At 33.1% G+C, this 22,547-nt stretch overlaps 1 protein-coding gene across 1 annotated transcript in view; it reads left to right on the forward strand.

Annotated features, from left to right (window-relative positions):
- MYO16 (myosin XVI) overlaps positions 1-22,547 on the forward strand; it is an 851,952-nt gene that overhangs the window by 764,004 nt on the left and 65,401 nt on the right. The window contains exons 30-32 of the mRNA XM_074192022.1: positions 1,520-1,766; positions 4,271-4,578; positions 12,596-13,798. Coding sequence (XP_074048123.1) covers positions 1,520-1,766; positions 4,271-4,578; positions 12,596-13,798 — 1,758 coding nt within the window. The remainder of the gene's footprint in view (positions 1-1,519; positions 1,767-4,270; positions 4,579-12,595; positions 13,799-22,547) is intronic.

Raw genomic sequence — 22,547 nt, forward strand, 5'->3', positions numbered from 1 at the left:
GTTCGGCTTGACTGTTTTGCAGCTTAGATTAATACAGTATGACTACATTACAGAGTAACTATAAACATTTATTGTTGCCATCTGAAAAAATGTTGAGTATTTTAAATGTCAGCATATTTTTCTTCTGAAGCCATATTTGTAGAAAATTTTGTTCGCTTCTCCCCTTTAATCAACCAATAATGATCCAAAAAACCACTGGTTTATTGTAATTTCAGTGAACTAGGCAACTTGAAGCATTTAATACTTTAGATTTTTCTTATTGCAATTCCCCACTCCATGCTATCACCCAGGGAAAAAGACAGTTTTATTTTGCAAAACAGATCCCTTGCTTTTATTTGATTGATTTATTCATTCATTCTTTGGTTTCATCCTTCCTTTCTTTTTTCTCCCTCCTTTATTTCTTTTTTCCTTTCTTCCTTTTCTGCTAAAATTCAGAAACATCTTCTGAACTCATTATTGTCACTTCTAGGAATGAAAAACATTTAAACTTAAACTTAATAATACAATTAGAACTATAATATCTACATGACATTTAATAGTTTTTGAAGAATGTCCCTTCTTTTGTACATTTTATAGAACATCAGGATGTCTCAAATATTTAAGTAAGAGTATATATTGTCAGAGATGAAGGAGTGAAGGAGATGATATTTTGCTCTTAAATTGATACATTTTATACCTATAAAAAGACGTTTAATCTGTATCTTTTCAAATACATATTCTTTGTAGGCATAGTCTGGTCCTACTATTTTTTTTTTGCAGAACTATGAAACTGTCTTTATCTACCTTCCCTCTGTCTATCAAACTATCTATCTATCTATCATCTATCTATCTGTCTGTCTGTCTGTCTGTCTATCTATTTTTCTGTGTGTGTGTCTATGACTTAAGTGAGGCATAGGCCAGGTCTTAAGGTTAAAAAACACAGAAATACTCATAAATGTATATGTATATAGACACTTTTCTTACCTTCCACTTAAGCCCTAGAATAAATTCCCATTGTGGTATGGGATAAGACTGACTTATTAAAAGCTATTCTAAGCTTGACAAATCCTACCAAGCTAGAAATATTTAAATTACAATTTTGAGTAAGGGCTCCTATCAAAGGAGTAGCCTTAGAGAAACTCAGAAAGACCCACCATCAGAAAGTTGGCCCTGAGGGGATAACATTTTTTTTTCAGACTCAGTCATCGATAACATTCGTCTTAGCATAAAAGAACTTCACCCTGCATTGGTAGAATATGTACCTACACATAAAAGCCCTCATTATAAAGATTATTACTGGTAACCTATCCAAGTAAATGATATTCTTAACATAATCTTTGAATTTATGATAGCTATTAATGAATTTTTAAGCCTCATTTTAATGTGGCTAGGATATCTTTCATTATTTCTTTTACACTGAGCTTATATTTATCAGTCTGTAACCCTATTATCAGTCATGCAGCTTAGTGTCATTGTGACTTTGCTTCTGTTTTTTGGATTCATGTTTCTCTCATCAGACCCTAATTTTGTCTTCTAACAGTTATAAGAGGTTTTCTTGCACGCCAACACTTGCTACAGAAGATGAGCATTAGACAGCAAGAGGTCACTTCAGTCAAGAGTTTCCTCCAGAACACAGAAGACATGGGCATGAAAACATATGACGCCCTGGTCATTCAAAATGCTTCCGATATAGCTCGAGAAAATGACCGGCTCCGCAATGAAATGAACATAGCCTACCATAGAGAAAAATTAGAGGTCAGGAACAAACAAGAAGAAAGTTCCAAAAGGTAAGTGAAGAATACATTTTTTACAGCCTTCATAACTACTGTTCCAGTGATCATAAGAATTCAGAATTGCTCTTAGCTCAGGGTCATCAGCATCAATGATCACAACTAAAGGAGCAAAGAATAAGTTCCTACTCTGTGCCAGTACTAAGCACTTTACAAATATTACAGTAGTCTGTATGTTAAATAGAATGTTCATCTTGAGTTCAGAAATAAATGAGTTCAAATCCAATCTCAGGCACTTACAAGGTAGGTGACCCTTGGGCAAGTCACTTCAATTCTCTCAGTCTCAGTTTCCTGATCTGTAGAATGAGGACAATGTATTTAAAGTGCTTTTTAACTCTTAAAGAGTATTTTACATGTAAGGTATTATATTTGGTTTTGTCATCATTATCATGATTATTATTAGGTAGAGAGAATGATGCAGTGGTAGAGTTGTCTTCTAATCCAAGAGACCTGGGTTCAAATTCTACCTCTGACGCAATGCTGTGTGAACCTAAGCATGTGTTAAACTTCATCTTGCTTCCAGTAATTCTCTCAGACTATAATTTGCAGAACAGGTGAGGTTCTGAACTAGTAAGAGAAATTTCCTCAATGGGAGTTTCTTATTTAAAGAAATTATGGGTCTGTAAAAAAGAATGAAAATAATGATGATGTTAATGTTGATGATGATGATCTAATTACAACTTCAGATGAATATTTTATATATTTTTGTTAACATATTAAATATTTTTGTTAGCAAGACCATAATTACAGAAGCCCATATCACAAGACCATCTATAAGGTCATTAATTTTGCATGCTATACTTGCCTTCATTTTTTGAATACCTCAGGCACTCTCAGATTTTTATTTTAAAGTATATGATAGCTCTATTTTTAGCAAACAGATTTAATTGGGCTTTAAAATTTTTTCATTCAAGCACAGTGAACACAAATGCTGACTTAGAGAACCTTCTGGAAATTTGCCAAGATAATTAATAAGGAGCCATTTTAGGAGAGAGAAGATGCCATGAAATCAATATAGAAAAATGTGTCTGTTCAAGTCACTTTCTAATCTAAATTGACACATTTTCCTCACCAGTGAGAAAACCTTTTCTTCTTTTCATTTGAAAAATCTACTTTGAATTCTCAGCTAGAAATAGAAATTTTGCAGCCACCTGTTTTAACTTACAACAGAGTATCCTTCCTCTTATGTGAATGATAAGGTCACCTGTGCATAGTAGTATCAGTCTATGACATGGCAGTAATCTGTTCTCTTTGACCATAACTCACATGTCAAGGAATGACATTCTCTAACAACTCAATAATGCCATATTTTACGTGTGTGTGTGTGTGTGTGTGTGTGTGTGTGTGTGTGTGTGTGTGTGTATCTCTGGAAAAGGCACTCTTCTACTGTCCTGCCTATTTCAGATTATTTTTATTAAATTAAAAATGCAATATCTTCTCTGGTTAATTAGCTTCAAATATCCAAGAGATTAAACACAAAAATAATCCCTTTGTAGGGAAAAATTGTAATTAAGTATTATAATAAAAACAAATTATGTACTGACTATCATTTTAACTTCAACTTTTTCATTATTACATGGACATCTGGCTATATTTTTAGAAGAATTCCACAAATGTTTAAAAATTACTTGAAAAAACAATCTTTTTATTGCATGATTGCTCCAGCATATAAAGCCAAAAGGAAAGACTGTTTTTGTCCTCATTATTATTATTATTATATTTTTACTAAAGTTGTTGTTTATGACTTCCAGAAGGATATTTATTGCTTTCCTTGATGGAATTGAACAATCACCTCAATTTCTCACTTTGCCCAGATGTAAAATTAAGTACCAAGTGATTTGTCAATTTGTTTATTGGATAAGAGCAATGCACTTGGCAACAGACAAGACTTATAGAATAAAAGGGAAAGAAAATCATTATGATGGAGAAAATAACTCCACATAATTAAATGATGACTGATGGTGCATGGAAGGATAGACAGAAATAGGAAAGGAGTATGGGTTACCCCCATAATTCCATGCTTTGGTTTTTATAAAAGTGTCCTCCTTTGGGAGGGAGCCGTGATGAACTTCCAACATTTGCTGCATCAGTAACTTTCTATTAAGATGGATTTCCCAGAAATTATCATTCAGATTGAATTCCTACGTTTTGATTGTGTTTAATAATCAGAGTGTGAACAATTCATTCAATGAATCCCTGCTCAACAATATGAAACTACTTAAAGAAAACTGCATTTATGTCTGTGTGGTTGGAGTAGGGGGGAGTCCAGTGATCTGATTTATCATAAAGCAGGAAATGAAAAAAATGCTAGCAGCTTCATCTGGATCTGTTTGTCAGAAGATTACTGCGTACACATCCTCTGGTCCCAGCAGGAGTGTTGAGAGATTGTTTTCCAAAAGGCTGTTATTATGTTTGCATGAACAGGTTCATTGTTATCATTTGAATAATGCATCTGGGCATCTCTTCTGTTATATGTGTGTGTTTTTCTTCTTTCCTTTAAGAGTTGCAGACAAGGGTGGAAAGGTCTTTGAAGACAACTTTGCAGTCGGTCGGACACCCAAGCATTTTCATTCTAGCTCAGTTCCAGTCCCCATGGCAGTGGATGGCTTGGTACAGACTCTGGCTGGATCATCCATTAGATCTCCTTCCCTGCACTCTGTGTTCAGCATGGATGACAGCAGTGGCCTGCCATCACCACGGAAACAGCCCCCTCCCAAACCAAAGAGAGACCCCAACACCCGACTGAGTGCTTCCTATGAAGCTGTTAGTGCCTGCTTGTCAGCAGCTGCTAAGGAAACAGCTAATGAAGGTTAGGCTGAAAGGGAAAGCTGAAAGGGGAGGGGGTACAGATGGGGAGACAACATTACTTCTGTTAATTGATGTTCTGCCAGTCCTCAAATGTCCCAAAGTAGCCTGATTGTTCTATTTTTAATATAAAAAAACAAATTGCTGGTTTACTAGTGGTGCTTTAAATCACTAAGAAAACACAACATTTTGTTAAAATTTCTAAGACTGTTGGAAAAGGTAATTCATGCTATTCTCCCTCCCCTTCCCTTCTTCATGACCCCCAACACATACACAGCTGCACATAAAATAAACACATTTTGACAGTACAAATTTTGATTCCTATTAATAATAAGAATTTTTTCAAGCTTTCAATTTAAAGAAATCTGACCAAAATCAAGACTTGGGCTCATCCTGCTTGTGATATATGCTATGTGAATCTGGCAAGTCGTATCAGCGCCTGAAACAACATTCAAAGTCTATAAATGCTAATATGCAATTGGAGAGGAAGTTTCCTCACTATGAGTTCTTACCATATCTAGTCCACAGGAAAAAAAACACCCCTCGAAATCAATCATCACATCCATTTTTATTTGCATCAAATTTTAGGCAAATAGCACCTATTTCAGTATTCTGATGAGTGACATGATTCAGCATTAAATGGATAGCAAACTGTAATTAGTGGTATCGTTAAAAGAAGGTAAGTTTTATATGTTGAGATTCCAGCAGCATCTATCTAAATTTATTACAATTAAATTACATACTCAATCCAAGTCATCTTCCAGTTGTTTATAAAAGGAGTTAGCCTATAGGCCATAGTTTGCCAATTTTTAATAATTATTCATCTTTAGCATTATTAAAAATAAATGGGGTGGGGTAGCTAGGTGGCACAGTGGACAGAGCACTGGCCCTGGAGTCAGGAGGACCTGAGTTCAGATTTGAACTCAGACAATAATTACCTAGCTGTGTGACCTTGGGTAAGTCACTTAACCCCACTGCCTTGCAAAAACTTATAGACATACATACATACATACATAAATACATATGGCATATCTTAAAACATAGAATTAAATTTAGTAGTTTTTAATAAATAATAGCCAAAGAAATTTAGTCAATAAGATAATAAAACAGAGAGAAAGAAAGCATAAGAATATTCTTGTGGGAAAAACAAGTAAAATTCAGCACTGAGCATAGTACAATAATATTCATGAATATGTCTCTGCAGGTGTTCAAGTGAAAACATTCTTGAAATGAATATATATATATATATATATATATATATATATATATATATGAAACAGAGAGGTATGCCATTGCCCTAAGTAACTAAAGAAATGTACAAGAAGACGCCAAGATCTTGATAGAAAGCAAATGTTTATGTAATGAACAAAGGACTGGACTTCAAATCATCATGACCTGAGTTCAAATACATCCTTGGTCCTTTACTAGTTCTGTGATATAGGGCAAATCAGTTAACATCTCTAAGTTTGAGATTACTCTTCTGTAAAATGAGAGGATTGGACTAGATAATGTTTAAGATTACTTTCAACTCTAAATCTATGATCCTATGATTAATAATTGATAAAATTAAAGAAAATCAAATGTACTGCTAAGATATAGGAAATAAAGATAAGAGTAAATACAAAAATAGGCAAATATGAGTGAATATAGAAAAGAGTTTCAAGGTGGGGGGATTTAAATTTGACAGAGGAAAACAATTGGAAAGGGTGGGATTTGCATGCTAGGACACTGAACTCCAACAATATAATCTTCAACAGAGGAAACACAGAGCCTAATCAAATATATTTTCATCTAAATAACTCATTAATACATAGGATGAGTAGGAAGGATAAATCTCACTCATTCCTTTATTTCTCTCTAAGGCATTTTAACTTGGTAATCTGCAAGGCTAGCTTTGTGGGACAATGCTCAACAAAGGAAAATGCTTCACAACAAAATAAGAAATAAGCTGTGGGTTAGACAAGCTTGGTGGGGAGTAAATAATTCATGTAATTGTATTCATGTGGATATATAGAGAATATACTCTGGCAATTAAAAAATCAAGATTAGGAACAAAAGACCCATAAAAAGGAATTTGATGGAGAAATTCCACTAGTAGCATTGGCTTTATTCAAGATGGAAGAATCAGTGTAAAAAAGAATAGAATAAATATTACAGAGAAGGAAGTGGGAATGGGAAAGGACATGAGTATTCTAAATCATGTCAAATCATCACATAAATGGAAGGAAAAGATCAATTTGATAATCAAAACATGGTAGTGGCTGATGAAATGAGAAAAGGAAATCACAATGCTAAGCATAATTCAGAGCAAATTACAAGGGATGAAGGGTTAGATGAACTTCTAGAAAATATTTTTTTCAATTTCATTTGAAAAAATCCATTGATAAAATGTAATCATAACATAGAGAAATATATTTCAGAAATCTTTTTTTAAATCTAAAGAAATGATTGAGGTAGAGCAAAATTAATTTTAAAGTCAAGCCTAAGTATACTGAGGGAATATGAATTTATAATCAGAGAATTGAAATGGTTTATACATATCTTAGTGTAATAGCATCCATTATTTATATAGTGCTTGATATGTACTAAGCACTGTGCTGTGCTATATAATTATTTCATTTGATCCTCACAATTATTATGATGTTATTAACACCATTTTAAAGATGAGAAAACTGAGACAAATAGAGATTCATTGACCTGTCTGGAATCTCACAGCTAGTGTCAGAAACCAGATTTGAATTCAAATATTCCTGACTTAGGTCTGATACTCTATCCACTATGCCACCTTATAATATATTCTCTTGCACAAGATGAGTAAATTGTGAGACTAAATAACCAATGCATCAATCAAATAGTATTCAAAACCCAATAAATCACATTTTCATTAAAGGAACTTCCAGATTTTTAATCTGAATGAGAAGAAAGGAGTATACTTATATGTTAAAACCAAAAAAATCAAATTTACAAAATTATTGTATAATTGAATTTGCAAATGGTATGTGATTTCTACTTCACAGATTATATATCCTATTTCTTTACAATCAGCTCTTTCTCACCTTTTATAATACAAAGCCAGAAACTGTTTAGAGCACCATAAGCAACCCATCAAATGCTAAGTTTGGATGAATTATGACATAGTGCATATTTATGTTTTTGTTTAGGCTTGTTCCATACAGTATCTAGAAAAAAATAGACTGCTGCTTATATGAAAATGAGGTCCCTTTCAAAATGGAGACATAAAAGTGAGCTAAAGAAACTCTTAGCAAAGAGGTAATGTAATATAGTTGACTGTGAGCCAATCTAGGAAGCAGTGGGTACTGTATCCAAACCCTTCCTTAGATGTTCATTATAGGTGATAGAGTCCACATATTAAAAGTTACTTCCTTGATGTTTTCAGCCTCAAATATTGCAATTATACAAATGTTTTTAGAATGTTTTTATGTAAAGTTGTTTATCAGTAACTAATTAGGAGTAAAAATGTACTCATTTTTTGTCATGGAGAATTCTCAATGCCAAATACAAAGGGAAGATAAATTCCCTAAGGATAATGAGTTTCTTCAGATGTTCCCATAGGAAGATGATACAGTGCTGATCATATTAGGCAATGAACACAGAGCCCCCTGAATGAGTTTGGCTAACTCTCTGCATGAGAAGATCAAATAAATAAAGAAGGCCTATTGCTTGGACTATGATATGTTGAATGATCCTCCCATTTGAGCTAGCCAATTAGTTCATCCATCTTTCTTGGACTGATGCTGAAAGGGATATCTAACCAGATTCAAAGAATGAATGAGAGTCATCAAGACTGAATTTGGGAAATTGTACATTGCTTTTAATGATCCCAGGCTTCTTTCTGAAATAAAGGCCCAATTTTTAAAACCTATTTTTGTTCATTGATGCAAAATGAGAATAAATCACAGACTATTATAATTTCCAAAGAATTAATATTATAGATCACCTAAATATCAATGGGGATCTACATGGTAGATATAAAAACAAAAGGGAACAGTGACATTTTTAAGAGAAAATGGACACTTCAGAGAAATTTCCATATCATTATGAGACCTAAGAGTGAGGTTTTAATATAGATTATAATCTATTATTTGAAAAACTTATATTTTTATATGATTGTATTTATGACATATTAAGAGGACATCACTCATTAGAACTATTACATATATAGGTACACATATATATATGTATGTACATATAAAAGACATAGTTTGATTCTATATAGCTATATATTTGAATTTCTAGTTCTACTTACACAATGTTAAATAATTTACTTATTTTATATATTTATATATAATTTACTTATTTATGTCTATGTTAAATAAGTAAGTTATATAAATATATCATATAAAATTAATCACAAACAAATAATATAGCACAATAATCGTGTCATTTATATGCCCGTGGTATATGTTTATATATTTATATACCACATGCATGCATAAATGCATATATTCCAGCCTCTTATACAGAGATAAAGAAATATTTTTAGGACATATTTGATTTGTTTTGCTCACTTAACTTGCAACTGGACTTGCATTATATTTTCCTTTGAAATTTGATAAAATACATCATCAACCTGAACCTTGAGTCTTATAAAATGTATTATTGAATGTACCAGACAGACAGTTAAATGTTCTTTCACCCCCTATAATATTGTACTGAATATAATCTCCCAAAATAGTGTTATAATGAGGTTCCAGCAAGTTCTTAAATTTTTCACTCTCCATTTGTCATCCAATTGTCACTGAGGTTTTATACCTATTGTAAAAATGTGGTCAAAATTGCTGCTTGCCATTTTAGAGCATACAATATCACTCTCTTTTCAACTCTTTGGTTGTTAAAAGAGAATTTTTTTATTCTCATGGATTAAATTCTAAATGTCTGGGCTTCAATTATGTTAAAACCATGTGACATGTATATTTTTGCAAATGGTACTGTGTTAAAATAACCTCAAAGATTCCTCCAAAAAACTGAAAGGAAAAACAAAACAAAACAAAACAAAACCAAAAGGACTCTTGTGTAAGAATTATTTAACTCCTAGTGGCATTTTATGAAAATATGCATATTTGTGTCATCTCATGGTGAATTAGTCAGGACTCAGAATATATGGCAGGAGTGATAAAACGCATGATTTAAGAATTCTAGCACTTTTTTCATTGTGATCATGGCAGAATTCTGTTTATATTGGTTACAATTTGACCCAAATATGACTTTAGTAACCACATCATTTTGACTTCTTTAGTGTAGTATGAAATTGTTGAATTGTTGAATTGTTATTTTCCTGAACTCTATAAACAAACTTTTTTCCCAAAGGGTAACTTGGTTGGTTTGGAATGAATCTGAGGCCAGATCAATCAATGAAGTTCAATATTTCCAAATAAATATACAACATCAGATTGAAGTGAATGTAAACAGAATTTGTATTTATGAGTCATTATAATCACTTTACATATATATATATATATATATATATATATATAAAATAAACTAAACTTTCCATGGAATCTGTAGTGATTTCGTCTAAACATTGGTCATCTGGGTCACAAAGTGATAATAGAGCAGAAATTTAGGAACTTTTTATTAGCTAAATAAAGGTCTCTAACATTCTAAGAGTAATAAGTATGGCATATCCATTCTGCTGCATTGCTAGAGATTTTTCTACTTTAAAAAAAGCAGATAATAATACAATATAGTAAATAATGGGCATTTTTCTAACTTTGGATATATACCCATTTTACTAGTTCTCTTTTAGGACTTCTACTGATTTAAAGTTAACTGTTCTTTTCCATTACTAACTTGATGATCCTGTTGAAAAGATCCTAAATGAAATAAGCAAGGAGCTCCATTATCTTAGTAAAATATTTTAGTAAAAACCACTAATGAAATTGTGAAGAAATGAGATTGTGAAGAGCCCTAAAGGCCAAACGAAGGAGTTTATGTATGCATTTTAGTTTTCTGTATTTTTTCTGAAAAGCATTTAGTTACATTGACTTAGTCAAAGTCAATATTCACAAGATAAACTTTCTAAAAATATTAGTGGCTAAACAATCCAGAATAATGGCATCATTATTTTCAAAGATTTTCAAAATTCAACAAATTTTGTAAAAATAACATGATCTTATAAAAAAAATAATTGTCACTATTTAAATAGGATGTATTTATCTAATAAAAATGACCCTATTCAATAAGATAATGCTCGTTATTGTATGAGAGAAATAAAGTATCCTTCTAAAAAAAGACTATTGTTCTACCTACACATATCTCTATTTGTTCCCTTAACTCTTTTCACTTAATTTTGCCTCTCATTGATTCCTACAGTATTTGATACTACTTTACCATTCTTTCTTTCTCCTCTCTCTGTCTATCTTGTCTGTGTCTTTCTGACTCTGTCTTTCTGAGAAATCACTATCTCTGCCGCTCTCCTTGTCTGTCTCTGTGTCTGTGTGTGTTCTCTATCTCTTTCTCTGTCTCTCTCATCTCTGTTACTATCTCTCTGACTCTCTGTCTCTGTCTCTGTCTCTCTCTCTCTCTCTCTCTCTCTCTATCTATCTATCTATCTATCTATCTCCCTCTGTCTCAGTTTCTATCTGAAGTAAACATTTCCCATTATATATTCGGATTTTTAAAATTTCCATTAATGTGTTATTATTTGATGCTGGTATTTGTTTTTTAATAACAACCAAAGTAAGTTTTTTCTTGTTTTTTTTTCAAAGTAAGTTTTAAACAAATTTCTCCTTTCTACCACAGTCATTTTTATTCACTCATCAAAACAATCTTGTTAACTTATTTAGTGGTACTAGCCTGGACTCTTGTCAGTAATTTCTGTGTGCCTTCAACTGAAGTCAATTATGGATATCTTAGTTTCCTAGTCATTAAAATGTGGAATATGATACAATAAATATTTTAATAAGTATTAAACACTTATTCTGTTCAGTTTTGTGTGTACAAAATTGAAAATAGAGATAGACTCTGCACTCAGTGAGCTTACATTCTGTCATGTGACAAGACTAGATTTATGCAAAATTATTAGTTAGTCCCCCATTAACAACTAGTGAATTTGGAAAAGCATCTGAATAGATCTAGTCTTAAGCTGAGCCTTGAAGAAAGTCAGGAATTCCAAGAGTAAGAAATGAAGAATTATATTCCAAAACAGGATGAAAAAAAATCACTAAAGGGCATGAAAATGAAAAATGAAATATCATATACTGAAAGCAGAGCAGTTTGACTAGAAGTTTTAGAGTATGAAAGACAGATAGACAGTGTGACAGAGAAGCAGAGACAGAGAGAAATGTGTAATGAACTTAGATAGATTGAAATGAGATTGTGAAGATCCCTAAAGGCCAAATGAAGGAGTTTATGTATACATTTTGGTTTTCTGTATTTTTTTCCTGAAAAAGCATTTAGTTACATAGAACTATAAGGTGGTTTTATTTTTTTGGATGTGGGCTTTCTACGTTCTACTTTAGCCATTTTCACAGAAGAATATGGCAACTTAGAGAATTGAGGTGAATGAACCATCATGAGTAGATGGTTTCTGAGATACATTTGACCATTCACAATTAAATATCACTCAGATTATTTTTGAGTCATTGTCTCCATTTTATCTTAATCTAATGCACTAAACTTTCCTCAAGCAGGGCAAAGACATGTCAGAACTATTCAAGCATAAATATTGTATTATACAACTTTCTTCCTTTTTATGGATAAGCTGTTAGATATTGATCTTTTGATTTTTCCTTTGATAATCTCCTTTTGCATAAATAAGAATTTAATTAGAATATAAGAATATAATATCATTTTATAATTATAAGACTATAATAAAAGAAGAATAGAGTTTTGCTTGGCAACTAAAGTGACTGAACTGAGATGCTGAAGAGAACTATGGTTTAGAACATATTGGGATCTAGAACAGTAAGATCTATGAAGAGTTAAGTCCAAGCTAGGATACATGGTACTGTCAATTATTTGAGGAATCTTAATTCTACAACTCTCTTTTTCTGTTCCAGTGTTGACCCGACCTAGGCCACACAGTGATGATTACAGCACAATGAAAAAGATTCCTCCCCGAAAACCCAAAAGAAGCCCCAATACAAAACTTAGTGGTTCATATGAGGAGATACCAGTACAAAAACCAGGAGAAGCAAAATACTTAAGTGCTATAACTAAAGTAGGTCGGCAGGACATGATAACAATGCAGAGAGCTTCTTCTGCAGATGGACCACACCAGGGAATTCTCAATTTGTATATGTCCCAAGAGGAAGAGGAAGAGACTGAGCCAGTATACATCGAAATGGTAGGGAACATAATTAAGAACAACTGTACTGAGACAGACAGCCCAGATCAAGGAGAGTCTGTTTATGAAGAGATGAAATATTTTTTGCCAGAGGAAAGCAGCAACAGTGGCTTGGGAATGGTTCCACTAGTAACTGGATCCCCACCATTGTTTTTTGACTGCCGAAAACCTTTAGCTGTTGAAGATGGTGACATAAATAATCAAACCTTAGGGACCTTTAGAGATACTTGTGACATTCCACCACCTTTTCCAAATCTGCTTCCTCACAGACCTCCACTTCTGGTGTTTCCTCCAACACCAGTGACATGCTCTCCAGCATCTGATGAGTCACCTTTAACACCTTTGGAGGTCAAAAAGCTTCCTGTCCTAGAAACCAATCTGAAATACCCAGTGCAGTCAGATGGATCAAGTCCATTGTCTCCACAGTACTCCAAAAATCAGAAAGGGGAAAATGACAGACCATCATCCCCTGGTCTAACAGTATTTAATGCTTCAAACAAAGTTTCTCCTCCTTCAACTCCACCTCCTCCTCCACTGCCACCACTTCCGATGCCTCCACCTGCTGCTTTTCGACCTTCCACACATTTTACTTTTCCCCCAGAAACTCATGCTCCATTTTTAGCTAATACTGGGAAAACAATGACACATTCAGAGTTGTCCAAAGTACCTCAGAAACCAAATTCTACTCAAGGTGCAGTTTCTTCCAGTTCATTCTCTCAGATGCCCTATTCCCCTGGGAAAGTGGCAAAAGTTGAGCACAGGAAATCCAACTCCAGTTCATCTTCTCCACTGCCATACAGTCCTCCAAATTCAAGACCATTAACTAGTCCTCTCGATGAGTTAACAAGCCTGTTTAACTCAGGAAGGAGTGTGCTTCGGAAGTCTGCAGCAGGAAGGAAAATTAGGGAACCTGAAGGTAAGCAGCCCTACTTAAGCTCCTATTGAAGCAAATATAGTAGGATAATTATGCTAATGATGAAATAGATAAAGCATTAGACCTGGAGCCAGGAAAACTTGATTTCAAATCCAATACTTACTAGCCGTGTGATCATGGGGAAGTCACTTAGTATCTGTCTGGCTCAGTTTCCTCATACATAAATGAAGATAATACTAGCATCTAACTCTCAGGATTATTGTGAGGGGAAAAGTGAGATGATATTTGTAAAATGCTTTTAACTCTTAAAGTTAATAATATATAATTCATATTTTAATATATAGGTTTATATAAATTATAGCTAGCATTACTGTTATTACTATTATTTTAATGATTTCTTCTAAGCAGTTGTTAGGTTTGTAATCTAATGTCAGAATAGGAAATTAGCTAAGAACCAAGATTCTCACTTTAAAGATAGGATAATTAAAAGCTAAGAATATTTCAAAATATTAGACTAAAACTATATACTCTAAATATGACTCTGGGGAAAAATATTGAATATTGCATTTCAATCTAGTGCTTGGTTTTCCTTATTAATAACTCCCCATGCTATAAGATTGTAAGAAACAGCACATTTAAAAATTCAACTAAATCATGAATAGAAAAGACCAGGAGTGCTGGATAGTGCTCCAGGGAAACAGATATCAAGACCCAGGATCCTTAAGGTATATCAGCAATGCTCAGAGGTCTAAAGACTGTAGCTAAAGAATATCTGGCAAAGCAAAGAGCACACTACCAGTGATAGGACAGATGGAAACACCATATCTTCCCTCTTATCATGAGGATTGAAGTTGGTAACTTTCTTTTTAGTCAAGAAGTTTGAACAGCTTTCTCTATATAATTCAGAAGAATTGGCAGGAGGGGCTTGAATAAAATATCAATTCTGTAGGATATAAATTGGATAAGGAGCAGATTCAGTGATTGGGGAGGAGATAGAAGAAGAATAGTTGAACAAATCCCACAGAACTTTTTCCCCCTGGGAAAGTGGATGATCTAGTGAGAGGAAAGTTCAGAAAAAGAGTTTATCTATCATCTCTTCAGAGGTGATAATTTCTTCAGCTAAACTATCAATATTTAAAAGAAGAAAAGAAGGTAAATGACAAGTATTATTATGTCTTTCTCACAATTCAATTCAGCAAATATTTATTTTTGTACATATGAGTCATTTTTCTTTCTTTAATCATTGGAATATAGAATTTAAGATCCAAGATTTCAGTTTAGAAACTTTTGAGACATAATTATACATTGCCATCTAGCATGACTATTGCAAGTCAGTTACACTATATTACTATGTCCATTTTTCCACTGCCCTCCCAACATTTGCCATTTTTTAAAAATCATCTTTGTTGTTTAGGAAAAACAGCAGCATTATTTTAATCTACCTATTTCTATTAGTGAGTCAAAGTATTTTTTTCATATGGTATTGAAAGCTCATATTCTTCCTTGGAAAACTACCTACCCATATTCTTTGACCATTTTTAAAGTAGATATGGTTCTTATTCTTATGCATTTCAATCAATTCTCATATTTCATAGAAATCATGCTTGCTTCAGAGATCTTCTAATTTTAGTTGCATTAATTTTGTTTATGCAAAAGAATCTTAATTTATGTAATTAAAAATTATCCAGCTCATCTTTGCTGATTCTGTCCTTTGATTATAGACTGTTGTTCTATCCATAACTGTAACAATGTTTCCTTTCCCTGTAATTTGTTTATTATGCCACCCATTATGTACAATTTATATACCCATCTTAGATATGTTGTAAGTTGTTGGTCTTTGCTTAGTTTCTTCCTCAATAACAATTATTGAAAGAATTTATATCTGCAAGGATCTTTGATTTTCATAAACATCACATCAAAATATCAGAGATGCATAGCACAAACTAATGTGAACTAACAATTAGCCTTTCAATTTTTTGCTGTTCATTCATTTCGATCACGTCCAACTCTTTGTGACCCCATTTGGGGTTTTCTTGGCAAAGATAATCGAAGTAGCTCTCCATTTCCTTCTCCAACTCATTTTACAGAAAATAAACTGAGCAAACAGAATTAAGTGACTTACCCAGGGTCACACAACTAGTAAATGCCTGAGGCTGAGTTTGAATCCATGAAGATGACTCTCTCTGTCTTTAGATCCAACACTCTATCTACTGCAACACTAAGTGCACTCTATGCAATTTCGTTACAAAGTTCTGTTTAAATACTGCACTGAGAGCTTAAAAGGTGATAAGGTTTTATTGGCACTAGGAAAGAAGGTTTAGTTATGGAAGTAAATGGAAGACTATGTCATAAGGCAACTTCATGGCATGAGTTCCAAGCACAATATTCTTAAAAAAAATTCTAACTTATAAAGGTAAGAATGAAACTTGAATTTGTTCATTGTTGATCCCTGTTGTAACATTACCCAGCATTCAGTAAGACATATTATAGTCTCAAGTACAATATTGTTATCTTGTTTGTGAAATTATAAAACATATAATTCCCTTCCCTTCTGTGAGCATTTTTATGAGACATTATTTAATTGAAAAGATTGCTTTGAGCTTCCTATAACTTTCTCATAAAGACATGAATTGGTAACTTAACCATCCAACACAGTAGGTAGAAGAGAAAATTGAAGAATATGAAAAAAGTCATTCCCCACTCAAGAGATTCTTGTTTTCCAACAAGCAACTGGAGACTTTTGCTCCTATTGATAATCTGTGATAGGGGAAATATATTTGTGTTTTTGAGCTGTACTCCAGTAACCCAATGTAAATTATTTGGAATGCTAGATATACCTTCCCTTCCCTTCCCTTTCTTTTTCTTCCCTTCCCTTTCTTTCATTGGGGGAAATAGAATCAAGAAAAATATGTCATTAAGAAATGATAATATTGGGGGCAGCTAGGTGGTGCAGTGAATAAAGCACCAGCCCTGGAGTCAGGAGTACCTGGGTTCAAATCCAGTCTCAAACACTTAATAATTACCTAGCTGTGTGGCCTTGGGCAAGCCACTTAACCCCATTTGCCTTGCAAAAACCTAAAAAAATGATAATATTATTTGAATTAAATCTTCCACTTTAGCTTCCTTTTATTTGAATAATTTTTTTACCTGAAGTTAATTCCTACATAATGCTTCAATACATAACTAAGTCACCGTTTCCACCCACATCTATTTAAAAACAAAAATCAATTCCTTTGATGGTTATAGTTTGGGAAGGTCATTTGGCAGATTTTACAATAGATCCCTCTTATCCCCTTTAAATTAATGACCTTGAGCAAATAGAATTTTTAACCTGTTGTGAAGCATTAATTTAAAATTGCAAAAATTCGCAGTTGATACATAAAACCAAATTAATCCAAAAAATGCTTTCCCTAAAAATTTAGAATTCCTAAAATAAAATCTCTTTGAAATATACACAGATACATACAGATATATAGATACTACATTAAATAGAGGAGAATGAAAAATAACAGCTATTCTTGACAGAATTCAAGGTTTAAAACATGTCAGATTTGGCTGTGTTCATCCTGGAATAGCCATTATTTTTCTATTTCTCTCTATTTTTCTGTCTCTCTGTTTTTGTATATGTATCTCTCTCTCTTTCTCTCTTCCCCTCCCCTCTCCCTCTCTTTTTTTCCTGCCTCTTTTTCTCTTTCTCTCATACATATAAACACATACAAACAAATAAACATGTGTCATCCTGAATTTCAGCAAATAATATATAATATTAAAAAAGATCATTTTCTGTGTAATTTTATCAGGCAAAGACAAATCTCAGTATTACATGGGCTTACAAAAAGAAAATATGAATGAAAAATATAATTTCTTAAAGCCTTTCAATCGTTTTTCCAAACATTTTCATCAAATTTAACATGTGTAAGTGGAGGCTTACCAGGTTTTCCAAATTCTTCAGTTATAGTAGGTATATGCAAAATAGTATTTCTATATGAAGATTAGAGATTTGCAATGGGGGGGAGGCCTTTTATCAATAGTGAAGATATATTGTCATTGCATAAGAGGTTTGGTATCATTTGGGCTTGATAGTATGAAAAGGGATAAGAAAAAATGCTTGTTAATGTAAGAAGTAAAACAGGCAGGGTCAAACAAGGAAACAGCTGGGCTCCTCAAACTCACATATGCCAGCATGTACATTAAGATTCAAAAGAATATTATAAAATGCAAAAAATAAAAAGATTATATGGGTATAGATATAGGGCATTTCCAATAATGCCATGTACCTAAAATCAGATATTTGAAAGAAAGACAAAGAATGAAAGAATGAAGGTGAAGAATTAGGATGAGGGAGCATATATAAATGTCTGTATATAGAGAAAAATTCACAAGATTACTTTGCAAAATATGTTTATAATGGAAACATTTTTATATTCCTTTCCATTCAAATAGAAATGTTTCATTAATTTGTCATTACTATTCTCTTTGTCCTCATTATAATTTTCATCCTTTAACTAAAACATAACTATAGGCTGAATTCATGTTTCAAACAATCTATATTTGTATAGAAAACTATTGCCTATATTCCTATATAATAATTATTTGAAAATTTGTCTTTTAACTAAGCATGACTGAATGCTTAATTTTTAGTACCTTTTCACATACCATTATCCCATTGCTGTTCAAAATATTTAGTTATAAGTGCTAAAAATTTTCTAACATCCCTGTACAAATAATTCCTGATTTCTTCATAACCAACATGTTTCAGATGAGTCTTTCTGGTTAATAGAAAGATGTATTAACTCCTCGACGCCACTAGGGTGCCTCATTGTACTAATTGGCACTTTGATACCTGGCAGAACTCATTCAACTTTGAAAGATGAAAAATTTGCCAGGAAAAGGCAGGATTCATACAATTTACAAGAGATAATTTCTTTAAAGAAAAAAAGTGCTTTGGAAAATTAGCGTGAATTTGTGAAAAGTATAAATTCAATTTTGCTATATGTTTTATATCACAAGGTATAAATGAGTAACAATAATTAAAATAAGATGAATTTATGAAAAATATAATCCATAATTATGCTCTGCCTATATCAACTCTTTATTGTTTGTTGAACATATACAATTGTGCTAAAATTCTTTACCATAATTAATACTATTTGGACATTCGAGAATTGCCTATTGAATCAATATTGAAGGCATTTTTACTTAAGAATCACACATATCAGATTCTAATTATTTTAAGTAACAATTTAGAAATATTTTTAATAATTTTTTTCAAAGAACTAAGTTATATATATATGTATATATATATATATATATATATTATATTTTTAATGCTACTCAGAATGACATCTTTCAAGGATCCTAGAAACCATCAAGTCCTTTATGCTCATTTTACAAATGAGGAAATGGAGGTCTAGAGATATGAAGTGACAGGTCCCATGCCACTCAAATCAGCAATGACAATCATGACTCAAACACATGTTTGAGTCATGATTGTCATTGCTGATTTGAGTGGCATGGGAGACTCAGTATTTTATTCTTTTGGAGCAGCAGACTCAAAGCATAATATAAAATTATTATCAACGAATGATATGACTTTTATTTTCTGTATGATTAGCATAGGAAGAACCTTGAAAAACAAAAACAATCTTTCTTTTACCCTCTGTCTCACCCTACTCCCAAAAAATATTCTTTAGGAAATTTTATCCTATTTTCGTGGGCATCTATTTAAATCTATATGGACAGTGGATTGCAATGTATCACAGCCAACTTGCCTTTGAAAAATCATAGAATACTTTTCACAATTTAAAAAAATTCTTCTCAGGAGTTAGATTTCCACCAAAATAACAATACACTATACATGATACTAGATATAGTATCCAGTGAATGTCTCCAGAGGATGCAGCTAGTGCCGTCCTCTATAACCTCACTAAAATTTATTTTTCACATAGAAAATGTGTGGACTTCTAAATATTTCATCAAAACAGAACTAAGTACAAAAGATCAAAGTTCAAAAAATGCACAATAGCATTTTAAATCAATTTTTTATGAGGTTTGAAGCTTCTGCACCAAATTAAATGCTGTTACCTAGAAATTGTTTAGTGATGAGAAGCAGATTTTCATAGATCCATGAAATACAAATGTGAATGTGTAATTTGTTCAAGGACAGTATCTGTAAATTGCTGTTTTCTATTCTTTGTACTTGTAACATATTTTCACAAGTTATGCTTCCACTTCCCCCCTTTGCACTCAGTTTAATCTCTGCTACACTAATGAGATTGTAGCCTGGGAAATTGACCTACCCTATGCAAATCTTAACACCCTATAACAGGCCAATCCATAGCATCTTGAATCCTCCAGAACTTTTAATCCCTTCTCGTCAACCCTCCAGAACTCCACTACAAAAACCATTCAGAACCCCAGACCTCCAATTCTTTGTCTATATAATTATTTTTTTTGTGATGACTTGTGGTTTGAAGTTGTATGGAAATTATAAGGAGAATGACCAGAAATATCAGTTTACTGATGTGATTCTTCTCAATGGTCCAGTACGCTAGCATCTTTCACTAACATAACAGTCATTCTTCTGTTTAAGAGAGAGAGAGAGAGAGAGAGAGAGAGAGAGAGAGAGAGAGAGAGAGAGAGCACTTCCTCTATATGCTGGCAACTCTGTTGAGGACGCTGTTGACTTTTTCTCATTTTCTACATCATTCCTATAGGGAATGCTAAATTAATACTCCCAGAGAGGGAAGTTCCATATTTATTCAGCAGTTATTGGAGATGTAAAGCTTTCCTTCCTTAACCCTGTCCATAAATGAACTTGGACCCTGACATAGGGAGAATAGTTTGCTAGAACTATGAGGAAATAAATTTGTACCTAAATTCTTGGCTTCACTGCAGTAATTCAAAAACACTTATTAAGCACCTTCCACAGCATGTACAAAGAGAGAGTGTGGAGGTAGTGAGGTGAAAGGTAGGAGGAAGCTGGGCCTTGAAGGAAGGAAAAACTCAAGTCCCAATTCTAATAGATTGGAACTTTGTAATCAGTTCTCAAAGTCTACAGATTATAAATTCAAACATTTAGTTATCCAGTTTGGTTGATGGCATTCCACTGTGGAAAATTTCTGGCAATTCTCCCTTTCCCCCAAAAGTATAATTGTTTAACTGTTCATGAACTTGCCAGTGATTAGCATTAGAGTTCTGTTGCTTACATCAACTAGAAACTAGGCAATTATTTAAATAATTGAGTTATTTGAAGTCACAGGAATATAGATCTACAGTCAAATAGGATCTCAGATGATATCTAGACCCATCTATTCTCCATCCCCCAGGCTAAAGCTCAGGAAACTGAAGCTCAGGGAAATTCAGTGACTTTCCCAAGGTTACATCAGCAATAAGTAACTGAAATCATGGTTTATTAAGCAGTAAGCTGGACTTTGTTTAAACCATTTCTCAAGAGAATATAGGTTATAGTTTTTAGCAATGAAAAAAGAACATTCAAAATTATTCAACAACCCTAATACATTGTCACCCATGACATGTTCCTTCAGTGAAGTCCAGACATTTTACAAGTTCATGATCCTGATTTCCTGAGAGGAAATGTCCTTCTTTCATCAATACATAACTCCTCTGTGCTCATCTGCATGATTCTCTCCTTTCATAAACCAAGAAGTAGTAAGAGACCTGCAAAATCTACTCTTACCCTGTCACTGTTCTCCCAGGTGACTATAGAAAAATCCCTTTTAACCCTTTGGTATATTTCCTCTTCTCTAAAATGGAGTTAATAATACCTGCCTTGTCCAACAGTTTATGGTGATCTAATAAAATAACTCTGAAAGGATTTATAAACTGGCAAAGCTCTCTACAAATGTCAAATGAAGAGAGATTGTGTGATGTAATGGAAAGAAGACTGGGATGAAGTCAGGAGGTTCGGGTTCAAATTCTGGTTCTCCTACTTAGACTCATGGAAATTTAATAGATGGTTTCATTTGAACTCAGTTTTCTCATCTTCAAAATTAAAAATTGAGATCAAGTGAACTGTGAGGTCACCTTTCAATTCTAAATCCTAAAATCTTATATAGTAATCTTGCAATTATTATACACTGTGTCAAAGTTGCTTCTACATTCTTCTCAATAACCTCTTCTCCTTGTTCTTAGGAAAATTCAATGACATTTTCCTCTGCAGAAACCCAATGCAGAAAACTATTACAGCTGAGAGGATTACAAAAAGTCCAGGAAACCAAAAACTAGCTTAGCACCAAGAGAAGATATTAAAGCAGATCACAAAAAAGTCTCTTCTTTTTGTGTTTTAAGAAGATATATTCAAAGCACACTAACCTATACCAAATTGCAAATTAAATCACGTTCCTTTTTGGTACCCTTCTGCCTTCTCCCATCTGCCCATTCTGTATTCCCATCCAGGACATGAAAATCATGTTGAAGGAAACAAAGTCTTTCTAACATAAACTCCATTTTTACTGATGAGGAAACAGAAGTACTGGACATAACTTGCCTAAGGTCACATCATCAAAGGCAGAATTTGAACTCAAGTCCTCTGACTTCAGGGTCAGTACAGATTCAGAACTGTAAGGAATCTTAGTTCAGTCTCCTCCATTCTCATAGATGAAGAAATTGAGATCCCCCAGTTCCATCATTTGTTAATGCTGCTCTCACTTAAGTTTCTTTGCATCCTTCATTGTTGTATTCCCTCACCCAGAAAGGATGGAACTCAATGTTATATATTTTATTTTATTCTATGATACATCGATATTTTGCTGTACTGCTTCTCATTCCC

The sequence above is a fragment of the Macrotis lagotis genome, chromosome 6, assembly GCF_037893015.1.
Source record: "Macrotis lagotis isolate mMagLag1 chromosome 6, bilby.v1.9.chrom.fasta, whole genome shotgun sequence".
NCBI lineage: Eukaryota > Metazoa > Chordata > Mammalia > Peramelemorphia > Peramelidae > Macrotis > Macrotis lagotis.